At 30.5% G+C, this 20,039-nt stretch overlaps 1 protein-coding gene across 1 annotated transcript in view; it reads left to right on the plus strand.

The window, feature by feature from the left end:
• Nucleotides 1–19,617, plus strand: part of LOC113378426 (glutamate receptor 1-like) — a 263,910-nt gene extending 244,293 nt beyond the window's left edge. Inside the window, exons 13-15 of the mRNA XM_026618953.1 lie at nt 14,560–14,881; nt 17,518–17,648; nt 19,545–19,617. Coding sequence (XP_026474738.1) covers nt 14,560–14,881; nt 17,518–17,595 — 400 coding nt within the window. The 3' untranslated portion in view covers nt 17,596–17,648; nt 19,545–19,617. The remainder of the gene's footprint in view (nt 1–14,559; nt 14,882–17,517; nt 17,649–19,544) is intronic.
• The last annotated feature ends 422 nt before the right edge of the window (nt 19,618–20,039 follow it).

Consider the following 20,039-nt stretch of genomic DNA (forward strand, 5'->3'; position numbering starts at 1 on the left):
TGATTTTCCAAATCTTGTAATACTAAATCCGCCAAAACAGGACTTAATGGGCTGCCCATTGGACAACCTCTCTTCATCGTATAATATTTTTTATTAAAAGTGAAATATGATGCTTTTAAAAGTAATTCTATTCCTGAAATAAAAATTTCCATCGGTAAACAAGTGAATTCAACTATTTGCATCCATCTTTTCTTTATAGCTGTAATAATTAGATAATGCGGAAGATTATTAAATAAATTAATGACGTCAAGACTCATAAAGGAACAATCAGGAGGAATTACTTTATGTTTTATATGTTCTATTAACTGGAATGGATAAAGAAAAGATGGATGCAAATAGTTGAATTCACTTGTTTACCGATGGAAATTTTTATTTCAGGAATAGAATTACTTTTAAAAGCATCATATTTCACTTTTAATAAAAAATATTATACGATGAAGAGAGGTTGTCCAATGGGCAGCCCATTAAGTCCTGTTTTGGCGGATTTAGTATTACAAGATTTGGAAAATCATGTCTTAAATTCTTTACCTTCCAAACCTATGGTTTATTTCAGATATGTCGATGACACATTAATATTACTTAATAAAAAAGATATAGATAATGTTTTCAACAAATTCAATGAGTACAATTCTTTTTTACAATTCACTCAGAAACTTGAAAATGATTCGACGTTACATTTTCTTGACGTAAAACTCATTAATAGAGGCGGTGTATGTTATACAGACTGGTACAGAAAAGATAGTTGGTCCGGGAGATACATTAATTTTAATTCGCATGTTCCTCTCAATATAAAAATTTCTACCATTCTAAATCTTGTAGATCACGCTATTTTATTATCTGATCCCCTGTTTTATGATACAAACATAAAATTAGTTAAAACGATCCTACTTGGCAATAATTTTCCATATAAGTTAATTTGTCCAATTATTAAAAATAGAGTCGCAAAATTACTTGAACCTTTTGATAAGAAACCGGAAGAGCCTGGCCAAACAAGTGTTCCTGAAAAAACTTTTTTCCTTAATTTTCCGTATCTTGATAATAATTTTAACCAATTATCAAAAAGACTTTTCAAAAAACACAATATTCGTATTACTTTTTCTCCATTAAAACAATTAAAATTTTTATATTCTAAAATTAAAGATGAAACTCCATTAACAAAAAAGAAAGATATAGTTTATAAAGTAAATTTTTTGGATTGTAATTGCTCTTATATTGGCCAGACCTGCCAGAACTTAGAAAAGAGACTCAGGCAACATGAATTACAATGTGAAAAAATAGATAACAAAAAATTTAAAAGTACACTTGTGGATCATGCTAATATCAACAACCATAAGTTTGATTTTGACAATCCCCAAATTTTATTCCATGAGAAAGACTTATTTAAACGGAGCATGGCAGAATCAATGTTAATAGTTCGGACTAACAATAGCATAAATCTAAGAACCGACACAAATATTTTACATGACACTTATATAAACATCATTAATAATTTATAAATTTTTTCATTTATCTTATTCTTTTCAATAAATTAATTTGTTTTTTCATTTTTATCGATTTTTGTATGCGATAGCACTCCTTTTGTTTACATTATAATGATACCCTCTCTGTCTCCATCTAGAAAGTACTTCAAATTTGTTTAGAATATTTCTGTAAGTGTTATATGTTTCTTTAGTACTGTGTCAAGCATTGCAAGGAATAGTTGGTGTTTTTTGTATATCAAAAATTAAATGAAATTTAAATAAAGTATTAAAGAATGTGTAGTATATAAGTAACTGTTTTTGAAATTACACTGAAGATGAGACACACCATGGTCTCGAAACGTCTATAATCATAAAATAAAGTTGTGTTAAACAAATCTGAGTGCTGTTTTGTTCATATTAAACAATTAATATTCGTTCCACTCATATCATAAAATTCTATAATATATATATATATATATATATATATATATATATATATACGATGATAGATTGATTTGTAACTTTTGTCACATAATCGAAAACTTTCCTTACTTACATTTGTGATCCCTGCCGCGACTTTTAGCGCATATCCGAAGTTAGTTTTCTTATGCAAATCTGCGAAAAGTCCACACATACAGATTGATAAGAGGCAAGGCGCTCCCTCTCCCTGGGGGCCAAAGTTCACATAAAGAAGCGGCACGGGCGGCGAGCTTAGTCGGCGAATACGTCAGAATCTATTACTTCGAAAATGTTTCACCAACTTCTGCAAGATCAGAAACGAAAGATCGTAAGTTACACAGATCAAAGTAGTGCATTGATTTGATTAGCCTAGTCATGGTCGTCTGAACGAGCAAGGTCTAGGAATCACTCGAAATATTCACTAGATTCATCAAAATTTATTCCAACAAATAGTAGATATATCGATCTTGTTCTAATGATACATTTTTGCATAATAGAACATTTTAGTGAAGACATTCAATATTTTTTCACAAAACAATTATAACTAGTTGGTATTAAGTTACATGAACTTCCAGATATGTGTAAATAATCGACATAATCAATAAAAAATAATTTATGAGTGATTAAAAGTATTCCGACAAGATTTACTACACATAATTGAAAACGAACGAACACGAAGTATATTCTAAAAGCAATTTCTCAAAAATCAACCATCTTTATAATTGAACCAGTTGCCGTAGGACTTTAATGGTTTAGTATGTGCATTGAGACCAAGTACTCTATCGTTATACTAAGTAAATCATCTAATTTTAATCTTAACAAACGTCAAAAAACTACTCAGTTTCTCAATCTTTGACGAATTTTTAAAATTAAACTACTTGTCGTAAGGCCGTAATATTTCAGTAAGTTCTATAAGACCATGATATATATCGCGAAAAAAAGTTCAATAAAAATCGGCTTAATTTTTTTTTTCAACAGTTAATTACAAGAAAATGGCTCGGTAGATTTTCACCTTAAACTAATCAGTATCATTCCCAACTAATATCTTTCGAATAGTTTTTGATTTTTTAAAACGATTCGGTAGTATGAGCTTAAATGTGGACGAAAAGTTTAACACTTTTTCCTAAATTACAAAGAAACGGCTCGGCAGATCGTCTCACAAAGCTGACAAACGATAGTACTCATTGAGAATATCAAATGGCTTTTAAATTTCTGAAATCGGACCAGGCGTTTTTGAAAAAACGTCGATCAAAGGTCTAATTTTGCAAACATTGAAATTTTTTTAAAATTAAACAACTTGTCGTAGGGCCGTAATATTTTGATATTATCTACAAGACTATGGTATCTGCCGTCAACAAAAATCATAAAAATCGTCGATTTTTTTTTAACTTTATTACAAGAAAACGGCCCGGCCAATCTTTACCAAAAACTAATCATCATAATTTCCAACCAATATCTATAGAGCGGTGTTTAAATTTTCAAAATCAATTCAGAATTGCGGACTAAAACGTGGACGAAAAATTTTTCACTTTTATGCTATTTACAAAGAAAAGGCATAGCTGATCGCCGCGCAAAATAGATAAACGCTAGTCCCCATCGAGATACATCGAATGGCTTCTAAATTTTTAAATCGGTCTAGCCGTTTTGGAGAAAACGTCGATTTACGACAAAAAATCTGTTCACACACACACATACTTTTTTTAAATTTGGTCTCATTCGATTCAGAATGGCTTGAAATGTCGAGAAAATATAAAATTAGCGAGTCGGATTTTTTTATGGTTGCAAAAACTTCTTTATATGTGTAAAAATCGACATAATCAATACATATTGAAATCTAGCAACGTGTAAATGTAAAACATATATGTTCAGAGTTCCATCCGATGGCTTTTAAATTTTCCAAATCGATTCAGCCGTTTTTGAAAACGCGGACTAGAGGTCAAATTTTGGCACCCGTACACATATACATGCAAACTTTTTTGGAACGAATGGATTAATATATCAAAAACACTGAAAAATTTTCAGTTTTGCCATAGATTTGTTTAGTTTCTAGTTTCTAGTTTCTCAATTTCAAGTAACTGTGGTAACTTTGAATTTTTAATATTCAATTTCTACAATTTTAAAATAGAGTCGTATGTGGTTTTGAGTTTAACATTGTAAAAAATATGCAAAAAATTGTACCAAAATTAAAAAAATAAATGGTAGGGGTGGACAACTTTTAAAAATAAGCTTATTGGAAATTAAATTTAAGATTTTTCATAGGTTACATAATCGAATTTCAATAAAAATATTAATTAGCTTAGAGCGTGGTAAAAACTATACGGTTACTAAAATGGCTATTTCGAAATAGGAATTTGTGGTAGAGAGAGTGAAAATTTAGGGCCGTATGTGTTTTTACAAATAACAAATTATAAAAAATAGAATAAAAGAAGTTGGTCCAAGAAATTAAAAAAATCTTGAGAGTGGCCAACACTTATCACATTTGGGGGCATGAAAAGCAGATGTTGACCGATTTTATGACATACTGCACGTGATTATAAAATTTCATAAAAATCGGATAAACCGTTTTGGAGGAGTATTGCATAAAATATATATTATACATATGTAACATTTTAGGTAACTATAATAAAAATAGTTTTTATATTATTCGTGCGCGTGAACTATTGAGTTATAGCTATGTATGCTAATAAATAATTTTGAATTAATTATATGATAGTGTTATCATCGACGTATATTTCACAAAACAGCATTATTCATAGGCTGCCGTCACCTGTAGTACCTGAAGTACCATGGCAGGTATTCGTGTTATCAAAACGGCATTACACTTAGGAATTCGAACTATGTTAGACAGAGTGACAGCGACAATAGACGGGGGAAATGTCGGACAAACTCACCATAGGATTTGATAGGAACAGAATCCGGTTAATATTACCTGTCATGTATCTGCTATGTGATGCAAAAGGCCGCAAGTGGAGAGAGCTTCAAATTTGATATTTTTATGAACCGCCACTTGCAGAAATTTATTGCGTTATATTCTATAAAACGCGGTACTGTTCTGTATAAATACTATCGTGTTTTGCAGCAGTACGGATAGCAGCAGAAAATCATTGTGAAATAACTCGAAAAAGTATAATTTTTGTGTATAGTATAATAGAATTTATAAGCGCATTTGTTATATATCAATAAAGCATATTTTACTAATTAAAAGTACCGCATATAAAATATTATATTTAAAAATTTCAAATATTTTTAATATCAAAGCTTTTGCTACGAGAGTATTTACCGTAGGAGTGACACTGCTGTGCAAGCCAGCAAACCACCAATTATTTCAAAGTTTTCAATGATTATCGCTAAAAAAATATTTAATAATTGCACTCCTTCAAGAGATTTATATTTTGCATTGGTTGAAGAATATAGCTGTGAATATACCCGCCAATGGGGTAAAAAGAACCAGGTAACAAATCAAAAAATCGGCTTAAATTTTTTTTTCAACAGTTAATTACAAGAAAACGGATCGGTGGATTTTCACCTAAAACTAATCAGTATTATTCGCAACTAATATCTTTCGAACAGTTTTTGATTTCTTAAAATCGATTCGGTAGAATGAGCTTAAATGTGGACGAAAAGTTTAACACTCTTTTCAAATTACAAAGGAACGACTCGGCAGATCGTCTCACAAAACTGACAAACTATAGTGTTCATTAAGATACATCGAATGGCTTTTAAATTTCTGAGATTGGTTCAGGCGTTTTTGAGCAAACGTCGATGAAAGGTCTAATTTTGACAACAGCCAAAAAAAAAACGTTATCAATTTTTGCAAACTTTGACGAATTTCTAAAGATAAACAAGTTGTCGTAGGGCAGTAATATTTTAGTATGATCTAGAAGGCTATGATATCTACGGTCAAAAAAAATCATAAAAATCGTCGATTTTATTTTTTTAAACTTTATTACAAGAAAACACGCCCGGCCGATCTTTACCAAAAACTAATCAGCACGATTCCCAACCAATATCTTTTGAACGGTTTTTGAATTTTCAGAATCGATTCAGAATTGCGGGCTAAAACGTGGACGAATTTTTTTTCACTTTTCTGCTATTTATAAAGAAACGGCTTGGACGATCGTCTCACAAAACTCAGAAACGCTAGTCCTCATCGAGATACATCGAATGGCTTCGGAAATCGGTCGAACCGTTTTTGAGAAAACGTTGATTTACGGTAAAAAATCTGTTCACATACACGCACACACACATACTTTTTCCAAACTTGGGCTCATACGATTCAGAATGGCTTGAAACGTCAAGAAAACATAAAATTAGCGAATCGGATTTTTTGATGAAAACATAAACGTTTCCTTCGGGAAGTTAAAAAAAAAACAGAAAAAAACACATTTTTACAATAATGAACTAGGTGGGAGTTTTACTGAACATGACAAAGTAGTTGCTTGTTTGATATGCGTTATTTGTTGTGATATAGTCGGTTTGGTTTTCATTATATAATTGCTCAAAGTTAAATTGGACTTTTGAATCCCACTTCACGTTATATTATTTTTATTTCATTTTTTTTTTTCAAATTAAATATATATATATATATATATATATATATATATATATATATATATACATATATGAATGTATTTTAAATTATGACTGTTAAACATAACTTTTGATAATTGTATGTGGCTTGAACTGAAGAAAAGTCAAATTGAAACTCGAAACGTAGAGAGTCCCGTAGGTTATTGTAATCGTAATCGTCCAAAAATCGAAATTGAAAATTTTAACATTTCTTCACGTTTTGAAGTTTTCTGAACATTTTGGCCTCATAAAAAATGGATGTAGGTGTGTGTGTGTGTGTGTGTATAGATACAATTTTTTGTCCACGTTTTCGGGCGCAAGATCAACCGATTTGAATGGTTCAAAAGTATTAGATTCCTACTGATAAGAAGATATGCTGATTATTTTTTTAGCAAAGGCTGGTTCAGCCGTTTTGGAAATACGGAGCAAAGAAGGCAGAAAATAGAAATCGAGTTTTTGAGAGAACGGAGCATCCGATTTGAATAATCCAAAAAACATTCAATTCAGAATGACGGGGAGAAGTGGCGCTTAGTTTTTGGTAAAGGCAGGTCCAGCTGTTTCGAAGGCACCGTGCTAAATGTGCAGAAAATGGCAGTTTTTGAGAGAACTAAGCATCCGATTTGAATGATTCAGAAAACTTTTTACTTGTGTTGACGAAACGAATGATTTTGGAGGATATTTTTTTTATTTCAAAAAATTTTTTTTTTAATATCGAAAATAATTTGATAGTTTTTTTTTCTAGCTAACGTTCTAAAGCTCAATTATATACTACAAATGAATAATTTTAACTTTGCACTTCAGTTTATATAATTCTTATAAATATTATACAATGTCCTTTATTTTAAATTCGATTGATTAAGTTTTGTATTGATTTACCTTTCTATAAACATATATAAGGTACAGTAATTATAATCATTTATTTAAAAACATTTAATATTTGTCGAATTTTTCATTGCGTTACGGAAAGTTCCAGCAATTTGCATTAAGGCACGATTAGTTTAGTTTTGTTTTTACTAGCTGAGATGTCTGTTTTTAATGGTTGTTCTTACATTTACTTAAAAATTATATATTCAATGCTTTGTTTGCATTCATGAGAAACTTCATGCTTTGTTCTATGTTATCCGTATCATATTGCAATTATAGCATCTATAGAAAAGCTCAATAAAAAATTGGAAGTATTTAATCAATATATATTTAACTGCATTTAGAAGTATACACAAAATGTATGTTTTACGTTACCAGCTAAAAAGGGTATCTACAAGTATCTCATTATATTGCAACATACATGGATAGTATTGTTTTGTTTATCCATGGATCGACTATATATGAACATCTATAATATCTATCAATTCTATTTACATCTCGGTAATGCTTTATAAGTCTCCGCATAAATCGTAAAGTGAATAACTAGAGAAATATGCAAAATTCACAAAGCGGAGTTTGTTTATGTTTTATTTAAGAAGATTTTAAAAAATCTGCACGGCGTGGCGTCGCGAACGGAATGATGGTAAAGTGCTTTCGTATTATTGCTGCGCGGTTTTATGGAAAATAACTTTTTAATATGTTTAGAAAAATGGGAAAACATCTCGGCTTCTTTCCCTCTTTACAGTTCACGGTACTGTGCCTTAATGTAGCGCAGAGATAACACCACATACCAACATTGTACGGAGAAAGAAACATTTTAAAATTATTGCAATTGAAACATTTATGATGGAATATTTAAACTAAGTAATAGTCGATTTTTCACCTTTCACTCAACATAGATCATTTCTGTAAAAATTCAAATCGTCTTAAAGCAAATTGCTGGAACCATATTTTATATTTGTACTTAACAATTTTTTGAAAACTTTGAAAAAAATGGATCTTGGAAATTTATTTTTAATTAAATTTATAATTTTTTTTGAAAATTTTTGGAAAATCCTGAATTTATTTTTCAAAGCTGCATAGCTGTATTAAAGACGAATTATCGAAGCGCGTAAACTCTGCGCCGTATTCTAAATCAGTTCTTCACTTTGTCAATACAAATAAAATGTTTTTTGAATCATTCAAATCGGATGTTCCGTTGCGTTTTTTGCCTCGTGTTTTCGAAGCGGGTCATCCGTGTTCCCAAAATCGTCGACAAAAATTTGTAACTGCACACACACACATACACATACATCCATTTCTACTAAAGTATGCCAAAATGTCTAAAAAACTTTAAAACAAGAAGGTATGAATAAATAATTATTTTCGATTTTTTGCGACTACTAGTAGTACTTACCCTATAACCCTATGACTTACCCAAAAAGAAGTTAATTATTAGAAACGTTTATGAAAAGTAGTAGAAAGACCAAATTATTCAAGAAAAAATTAGGCTAAATATATAATTTTATCATTATTTATTTTTGCAATAATAAACTTGTATGAAAAATAACTAATACTATCAATCAAACTTGGCTATCAAAAAATAATATTCTAAACAGTGGCATCTAGTACCGGACATTTCAAAATAACCTGCATTGATCACATATGTAGTCATATCCAGGCTCTGGAATATCTGCACATGTGTCTTTGACGAATATTCTTAGATATTGCAAAAAAAAAGTCACTATTAATTCACCCTTTCGGCTGGGCCACACCGATGCTCTCAGCTGGTACATTCATAAGCTTAATAATACGAAAAATGTGGGTATGTAGTGACCGTTAGTACTCATACAGAATAAAATTAAATAATTGGAATAAATTACGTAAATTCTCACAAGAAATATCAATATGTTTACTGTCCGGCACTAAGGGACGACTTAGTGTCCGGTGCTAAGGGACAGACATTTTCGTTCATTTGATGGCACCTACTAAAATTAGTTAAAAGATCTAATGATATTCTACCATTTTACGGATAACAATCAAGTACAACTTTTATCTTTGCATACCACTCAGATGTAAATGCATGAATATGCTAGAATTACTTCCATTGATATTTAAGTGACGCCGTGATTTTGCGCCTAAAACAGGAAAGGGTTGCTCTCGCCGTGGCCGTGTGCGTCACAGGCGAGGCTTGGCGCGTGATCCTGTACCTGTGTGCCCTCCATGCCCCTTTCACTTGTATTTTAAAATTAAAAGATTTATACTCGCTTAAATAATGCGTGTTAAATAAAGTGTCCGGTGCTTGGTGCCGTCCGGCGTCACGGGACTTCCCGCTAATACAAATAATTTTTTTTATTGATGCAGCAATACCGAGCTAAAGTTATTTTCACTTAAAAACCCATCGCTATTTTCATATTTCCAAGTGAAAACCAATGTCAAAACTGTTTGAAATTAAGCTGTCCAATGCGGGTATCGAACCAGAATACTTCTGAAGGTAATGAACTTTCGATTTAAATTGCTTAGCTCTAACTATTAATCTACAAAGAAGCCAAATAATCATTAGATAAATTAAAAACTAACAGACGAATTGTACTCATTAGCTCTTTCGCTACGGGAGTGCCGTCTAAGGTCGACATCGGTAGCAAAAGGGTTAAAACTACTAATGGTCTTATTAAAATAGGTAGAAAATAAAAAACAATACTTGGATATCTGCATTGATATCACATTCAACTCGGAAGAATTGTTACGTAATGCTAAATTAAATATCTTCAGTAATAGTGTATCATAATTCCAAATATCGTCGACCACATTTTGAATGTTCTCATACGTTTAAAATAATCGTGCGAACATACACATAATATTCAAATTAATATTTCATGTAAACTCTATATGTCTGTATGTCTTACGTATTACATCCAGCGTTGAATTGAAATCGTGCGCATAATACTGAATTAATTATGATATTGTTGAGTTTAATAAATTAAAACTCATTAAGAATTGTCAGAGCTGCACGTCTCAGAGTTATACATTTGTTCGTTCATTAATATTGTATTGAACAAAATCCGCCTTACGAACATTTCTACTGAAGGAACTCTGTTTTCAAACCATTTTCTTAACACTTTAATGTTTGTTAGCTAAGGAATGGGAATCCTATTGTAACCAAGCATTATTGATTCTGTTAAAGAAACAATGTTGCTCAGTTTGTTCGGATTTGTTTTTGTGTGGCTTCAAACATTTTATGATAAGTTGCCAACGAAATTCGCGAGACAATTGATGACGGTAAAGTTTCTTCGGCAAAAGTTAAAAAGCGCTACTTCTATTGTAATATAACAAATTTTAATCGTCACGAATGAATTGGTAAAAACAATCGAATTATAAATCTATAACTCAAACTTTATATGGTATAAATCGTTTGAATGATATAAAGCGACAACTCGATGTCAAGACAATACTGTCACAATTTGAATGTTTATGTCTGATATTATATTCGAACCTGTAAGGAGCTAATACAGTATTTTATATATTATATAAAACATAATATTAATATTATAATAGAAACTATCTCATTCAAAGTTTAAAATGAGAAATAAATTATCCTAACTGAATTTACGATGAAGGAACCAACTACAAAAGTGTCTTGTTAAGCAAAGTGTAATGACAAATGTAAAATGAGAAGTGTAAAAATAAATATGTAATAGTTTTTTTTGCTAACTTATATGTAATGATAAAGCACAAACATAATTATAATAAGTAGCATTAAATAGTTCGTCTATTATTATCTATAATGTATTGATAATTGTGGAGCATCGATCGCATCGTGCCTTAAAGAAAATTTGCTAGAGCTTGCCGTACCGTTATTTAAATTTTTTGAAAATTTGGAACTTTTCTCAAGGCGATAGCGCAAAATAGCTATGCATTTTACAGACGAAATATCGGGGCGCGTAAACGCCACGTTGCAGTCTAATGATAAAACATTATAAATCTTGGTACGGAACCCATATAAAATAAACAAAATTTGTACTTATTAAAATTTCTATAAAATTTGGTAATTTGGTGTGCATATGTTTAATGATCATTTTTGACCGCCATATTCCATTTTTCAACATTTTTTATTTAATCTTTGAAACTGCTGGACATGTTTTCCCAAAAATTCAAAAAGTTGCTCATATCGTCAATGCAAACAAAATCTTTTTTGAATCATTCAACTCGGAAGCTCGGTCCTCTAAAAAACTTTGTTACCATTTTTGGCACTTTTTGCATTATATCTTCTAAACGGCTGGACCTGTCTGAGCTAAAAGCTAATTAGCAGGTATTCCCATCGACAGGAATCGTATGAATCATTGAATTTTGAATCATTGAAATCGGTTGATCTATTCTCAAAATCGTCGACAAAAATTGTATGCGCACATACATACACACACCTACACACATACGTATATACATATATTTTTTTCTAAGGTATGCCAAAATGATAAGAAATCTTTGAAACGGAAAGATGTGCAAAAATTTTCATCTTCGATTTTTTGCGATTATTATAGCTTACACTATGGGTTGAAAATATCTAAAAATCTAACCAAAACTCTCACAACTATTAAATAAAAGAACCACAATTAAACTAATGAACAATATCACATATCTATCTGTATCTGTACAAAGTGGACATCAGTAACGTTATTGTTCATTAACAATTTCAAAATCGTCCACACAAATGTTATACAATTTATTCTACTTTTTATATACAACTATATCATCAAAATAACAAGTAAATTATTTATATGATTATTAAAGTTGCAAATAAACTATTGAACATGCCTACATACTTATACCTATAAAACTTAATATAATAATTAACGTTTTCACTTACATAAACATGTTATTGAACATAAAATTACGAAAAGTGTTTATTAATAACTTTGGAATTAGCAAATAAAAGTATAAAAACATTAGGTTTATGACATCCGTGAGCATAAAAAACGTTCATAAAAACCTAAATCGGGTGCGGTTGAAAGAGCTGAGAAGACTTGGCGAGCGCAACGAAATATATTAAATTTCATTATAATGAATTCTAATAGAGTCATTAACGAGCATATTTACGGCTGAATTATATTCAAAAATATTCTATTTACAGGGCGGAAGAATCGAGGGCAGTTCATAGCCCGCAACGTTTGAATAACTCTATGCATATTCATTGTGTTGTCCACAAATTCAACGGGCTCGATTTACATATATTTATTATTTTAGATAATACACAGCATTTTGCTATGGAAACTGCGCAATATTATTCATTACATTGCCTAAAATTGACTCGAATGTTGATACTATTCCTTCTGATATTATTTATACTAAGCCAAGATACTTACACTTTATTATAATTTGCATAACACATAGTTATGGGTACTATTATTTAAATATTTTAAGATAATAATTATTTACTTTTTTCTCTACACAAATATCACATATTCAAAATCTCATTCCTCACAAATTTAGAATCCATTGGAATAAACTCGATAAAGGCGACACGATTAGGCAAGACGACGGAACAAGCCATTTCTTAGAATTTAGCAAAACGATATTATAAATGTGTTTGAGAGATATCAATTGGAAATTGCTATGTTTGGATTTGAGTGAGAGCAAAATCTTTATTTTTGAAATAAACAGTTGAAAATTTTATCTAAATATCTAAATTCAATTTCGGTTGAAGTCAATTATTAGAACTATCGAAGTTTTAGCAACTTGCCTTAAGGCAAAATGCCACTTACAACTAGTTATTTTTGATATTTTTTGAAAATTTGAATTTTCGATTTTTTTTTTCAAAATTTTGAAACTGCTAGAACTTCCTTCTTCAAAACGTAATTATTTGTTCACAACGTCAACGCAATCAAAATGTAATCAGATGAACCGTTGAAGTCGATAAAAAATTGCACCATCATTTTTTTACCCTTTGCATCGAAACGCCTGAGTCTTTCGCAAAAAACGTCTCGCAGTCAGTACGAAGTGAAAGTTTTGAAGATTTTGACTCATTCAAGTCGATTGATGCATGTGAAGAATATTTTGAAAAATCATATAAGTAAATTTTAAGAATAAAAAATCTCAAAATGATAAATAAATTTATATACTCAGTATTAAAATATCTGATAATTTGATGTGCATAGGTTCAATGATCACTTTTGACAAGCTTATACCATTTTTTTCTGAATCTCCGAAACCGATAGAGGTTTAATTCTATCCATACAAGAAAAATGTTTTTTAATAATTTCGAAAATCTTTGTATAAATTTTTTTCACACCGCCAACATAAACAAAATATTTTCGAATCATTATAATCGGCCGCTCCCAAACTAAATTGCAATTTTTTTTGCACTTTTTGCACCGTATCTTCGAAACGACTAGAATCACCTTAGCAAAAAAGTAATCAGCAAGTCTCTCATCAATACGAATCAAATGTTTTTGATTCAGTCAAATCGATTAATTCATGTTTCTCAAATCGTTGACAAAAATATGTATCCGCACACGTACACGCACACACATATATCCATTTTTTTTCTAAGGTCTGTAAAAATGCTACATAAAAATGTTCATTTTCCATTTTTTGCGATTATGTACTATACATTACGGAAAGTTAAAAATCAGTATGTATTTAACCTAATCAGTTTTTAACTAAATAAAATAACTAACTAAATAAAATAACTAACTCTTGCAAATATTTTTATGACACATTATCGTTAATCATCATTTTTTAGAAAATTGGCTGCCTTATATATATATATATATATATATATATATATATATAGATATATATATATATATATACATATACATATATAGACAATGTCTTCCATGGCGTAGCATGTTCGAGCCCGCGTTCTGGAAGACCTGATATTGTGCGGTAGCGATGTCCATTCTCACTCGAAAATATAAATTAGAAGTATGTTTCCAATTGAAAGTTGCCCATTTCGGGTACTGCGATGTGAAATGGCAATGAGAAATCTCTCATACTATTTTTCCCTGAATCGTGTCACAACTATTCTTCCCCGAATCTCAGCTCACGGACCTGCCCTAGGGCAGCACTATCCATGAATATTTATTTATTATATGCATATACACATATAGTATACTCGTACGTTTGTTTTTTGTGTGTGTGCTGTAAATGTAATGACGAAAGATCAAATGATGATCTGAACCAGTATTTCAATTAACAACTATGTTAACACCCAAATTTATTCTTCTAGGGAGAGCGTCAATTTAGAAATATTATCCTTAAAGGAGAACGGAGAATTAACAAAGCTTTCGAATAAATGGTGGTACGACCGGACCGAGTGCAGGCACGGCGACAAACAAGACGCATCCCGGAACGAATTATCCTTGAGCAACGTAGCCGGAATTTTCTACATCCTGATAGGCGGCTTGCTCGTCGCACTGGCGGTTGCGCTACTCGAGTTCTGCTACAAGAGTCACACGGAGGCCGCACGCGCCAAGATTCCGCTTTCGGACGCGATGAAGGCCAAGGCGCGGCTCACCATAGCGGGCGGACGAGATTTCGACAACGGACGCGTCGGGGTACGTGGTAAATAGGCACACATTCATAGGCCAATTGATAATAGATTATTAAATCATTATTCAAAATCGATTATTAACGACAATTGTATGGCATAAGGGTTTTGTTAATTTTGTCTACCATGAGTAGCTTAACCCTCCGTCGGTCGGAGTGGCCTGGCCAGACTTTTTTCAACTTCAATTAAAAAAAAAAAAAATACTTCTAGTAGTCCTATCGACTTGAATTTTCTTGACTTTTCCTAAAATTTCATCAGCTGTCTATCAATGAGAAATTCAGGACGAAAAAATGTACAGAAGGATAATTATAAGGATATTAACTTTTTTATACTTCGAACGGTCGGAGTGGTCTGTCTAGACCACCCATACATTTTGTATGAAATATACGCTTTTTGATATATGTAAACTAGTATTTTGTCTTTTTTCTGGTATTTTCTTTCCAAACTGCGTTTTATATATTTTTTGCTATGTGTTGTAATATGAATGTTAGTATTTTCACGACGAGAGTTCCTTGAAAATCTACCAAACTTATTGGTCATTGCAAACATTGAAAATCGTATGAGTAATGCGCACATTATCAACAATTTTTCTACTCGTACTGCGTTCCAAAATTTTTTTGGCAAACCTGTAGTGAAATTATATTTTCAACTTAAATTTTACAGCTCATTTCAAAGGCGACGCACCTCATTTCGTTTTCATTTAAATTTCATATTCATTTCAAAGCCGCCGAAAAAGAATAAATATTGTTTTTTATTGATATAAAACAGAAAAATTAACAAAAAAAGCTACGATTTTTTTATATTCCTAGATTTTTTTTATATAATATAATATAATATAATATAATATATAATATTTTTATTATAAGCAAGCTCAACACATGCAAAAGACGGTAAGAAAAAGAAAAAATCAAAACTATAAATATTTATTACTAATAATCGTTAATATATAAGACACCAAAAACTCATTTATCCCATATAAATGCATGTAAAATGAATGGTGGTCCAGCCAGACTACTCCAACCGTTCGAATGTGAATAAATATCCGACCGACGGAGGGTTAAAAAAAAATTATTGTTTTTATGTATTGGTATTGCTTTCTATAAAATCGATATTATTATCGGAATTTTGGACGTTAAATAGAAACAATTATACAGAGTACATCTTGAGCTCTAGAATTTTTAAAAGACCGTAAAGAGTAAACAAAATTTTACCTCTACGTTTTTTACATGTTATTATTAGATGTTTTCAAAATACAAAAAAAAAACTGTTATAAAGTTTCAATTCTAAAAGTTGATAAAGTGTAAGTTTCAAAAATTGGCCATGATTTTAGTCATCCAATTAATAATAATAATCTGAAGGAAAAAACTATATATTAATTATAAATCGAGAATACTATCTCAATGGTATGAACTGCAGGAAAGTTTTTTTTTTGCGAAATAGCGAATGTCTAAAAATTAAAAGTCAAACTTTTTGATATTCTGATTTTTTTTAAAAACAGTACAAATCAGAACTTAGAAACGAACGTCTTACGAAGAGAAAGTGAACCCTAAAAATATTTCATGTAAATCGGTCTAGTAGAAATTGAAATCAGTCAGTATCGTCTCGAAAAAAAAGAGTGAGTGTAAGGTTCACATAAGAATTTTGAATGATAGTTATTGGTAAATAGTAACACTACTAATGCACACCAGTCTTCTTAATAACAAAGCTAGACCAACTTTTCAAACACATGTGAATTAAGCCATCTGTATCAAAGACTTTTTTTATGGAATTGCTGACGAACATATCAAGAAACATCTTGATCGATAAAATGATATATCTATATATATATAGCAATAGTTATTGTTACATCTCATGTATTTATCATAATATTTTTATGGTTATGCCTATTTCAATTGGAGGCATTTGATTAGACCCACTATTAATAGGTGCCCCATTTATATATATATATATAGATTTCCCTCGAATAAATAATATTAGATTTTGAATTTTACCCCTTTTATTTTCAAGAGCTTTAGTAGAAAGAAGAGCTAGAACTGTATGAATATATCCAACTATAGTTAGTTATAGTTATGAAATATTTGCTATACTTTTAAAAATATTTTAGTTTAGTGTAGTCAAAGATATATAGCAATTACAGTTAATAAAACAAAAATTTGCATTTTTCAATGGGTTTGATTTGTTTTTCTTATAATAACTATTTACGGCTGACTGACTGTGTAAAAATGCTATTGAAATTCAGAGATTCTCACATTACATTACCTCAACATTTTTGACGTTTGACATTTCAAAATCGATATCGATATACTTTAGAGAAGACAATATAACCAATTACATGCACTCATTTCAAATGACGCCATTAATAGCCACAATCAGTATTTGTGGCGTAACGCCGTTCTATTGCATATTCTCTGAGTTACCACCCTAGTGCCTAAAGAAGTTTTACTTCAAAAACATTTTCGAGAAAGGCGCGTTCAAAATTTTGCGGAGGAAGATAACAGATAAAGCTTATCGTAGTCAAAAAGTTATATTTTTATATATTTTAAAAGTTTAAAATATTTAAAAACATTTTTCTAAAATCTTCTATTTTATTAATTCTAATCGTCGCTCTGTAATTAATGGATCATAATTTATTTTCAGTACTACTCTCCAGCCAACCAGATAGCTGGGAATCCTGAAGGGGAAACGATGCACCCAAATACCCACACGCAAGTCTGATCTTGTCGTCAGGGTCGCGCGGGGCTGACGGCGGGCCAACTGTGAAAACGCAGGTAATTTTAAATTTACAGCTATAAATAACAAGTAAAATATACGACAAAACTGATTTTACCTGTACTAAAGGACAGTTAAGTACATGCATTTGCTCGAAGCAATAAAATAAAAAATATAGATAATAACTATTGACCTGACAAGGGGTTAAAGGAGAGTTAAGGGCGACAACTGGATTTACCTGAATATAAAGTGAACTACATTATCTACCTGCTTTGTTAGCAGATTCTTGCTTATGAGATGATCAAACATTCTATAAAAATTATTTTACAATTTAATTCATACATTATATTTTATAAAGTAAGGAATACATATATTATTGTTTTGAGATATAGGAATATCTCAATATCGAGAGTGAAATTGATCCAGTACTTTTAATTATATAATTGGAGTAAATATATAATAAAAGTAATAATTTTTAATATTAAAGTATAAGTTTGTAGAATTTTTATATTCAATCATCAAATACATTTAACTAGAATTTTAACAACCATAAAATCGTATGGTTTAAGGTTGATCTGGTTTAAGGTACGCTCCAATTAATAATTCTAAAAATATAGAATTTAGATTTTATGACATTTCCTAACTATATAGTAAAAATTAACATTAAACATATGCACATCAGATTATCAAATATTTTATAGAGATCTTAATAAGTACAAATTTTCTTTACATTTCCATGGGTTCCGTATCAAAGTTTATCCGTGAGACTGCAATGCGGCGCTTACGCGCTTTGATATTTTTTCATTAAAACAGCAAAGCAGCGCGATTGCTTTAAAAAAAAGTTAAATGTATTCAAAAGATTTCAAACTATAAAAAAAATTATATTAAACTTTTTTTTCAAAAATTCCATAATTTCCAAATCCTATTTTTTCAGCTTTCAAAATATTTCAAAAATTTCAATTTTTGGTACGAGAGGTTCTTGCAGTTTGCCTTAAGGCAAGATACCACTAGTTGTTTTTTGTTTCATATGTATATAATAGTAACAGATACCAAAATCAAAGAATTCATTACCAAGAATGTTTTAAGTTTCTAATATATAGGTGCAATACGCGTCATTAAAAATTATATTTGAAAAAAAAAATGAATGATGTGCTTAGTATTTTGTGATTTCTGGTAAATGGCGACAGGTACCTAAAAGATATTGAAAATGAATGGAGAAGTTAAAATGAACCGAAAAAGTAGTAAATGGGAATGCCGTGCAAAAAGTAGAGGCACTTTATACGGTATGATTGAGACGAAATACTTGATCAAGAATTATATTGAGAAAAAATTTATGATGCAGAAAGGCATCGAACGTAAAATATTAAAAAATAGGATAGATATAAATGTATATAAAATAAAAAAAACTGTAATATTGTTCTAATATTAGAGTATGTGAATTTGGTGTTGATATATATTTCATAAGTTACGTTGATTCGGGCAGTAACACCAAGTAAAAAAAACTAAAGCAATTGTGAATTAAGATTTATTTATTAATACGTTTCGATCTGCTTCTTGATCACCATTCAGTAGAATGAAGAACAATTATTAACACATGAACACACTACACTTTTACACAAATGTAAATCCATAGATTCCATTGTGCTGAAGGCAAGATAGCAAATATTTGTGTTGAATCTAAAACTGCATCGGCCCACATGGTTCTTGTTTACATTTATTTTTATTTTAAGTATATAAAAAACCTCCGCTTATCTCTTGGTCTCCACTGAAACCGCCTTAAGTCATTACTTCAGGGAGGGAGGATCTAGAATGCTATAATTCTCGCTTTGAAATTATACCTTTCTTGTAATAATTGCTATTCCTCTGCCTTTTTCTAAGTATATAAGTAATAAATTACATGTATATACAAATTAAATATGAGCAAATTGCATTAATTTCTAATTTTCTTTCCTCAGGTCCAGCAAGAACCTTGACCTTGAGACTGGTGATACGCGCAACGTGTGAATGATCTGGTGATATGCCGAATGTATGGAAGAATGCTACAGTGAAAAAGTGACGGATGAAATATACTTCGAAATAATTCAATTTTAATTTTTAATCGTACGTGCCATGCTCAATTCGATGTTAAAAATTAGTTTTAACATGTATTTCATGAATAATTAGACACAAACAAAAAACTTACAATTAGTCGTTTTTTCTCGAATTTAACAAGATGAGAACGATGGTTTTTGTTTTAGTTTTAACAAAATATTTAACCATGAATTTGTAATTTTGAAATTGTTTTCAAAAAATTCAAGAAAATCAGATAAACATGAAATTATCTGTTATACTTGTTATTGAATTAGTATTAGAAGCATAGACCTTATAATACATAAATGTTAGATACATACATCTATAATAGGGTAATCCCTAATATGGATTTTTTGAATTCCTTTGCTCCCAAGTAATCA

This window comes from Ctenocephalides felis, unplaced genomic scaffold (assembly GCF_003426905.1).
Source record: "Ctenocephalides felis isolate EL2017-DRISC unplaced genomic scaffold, ASM342690v1 CF-g0.4_SCAFFOLD_01886, whole genome shotgun sequence".
NCBI classification, from domain to species: domain Eukaryota; kingdom Metazoa; phylum Arthropoda; class Insecta; order Siphonaptera; family Pulicidae; genus Ctenocephalides; species Ctenocephalides felis.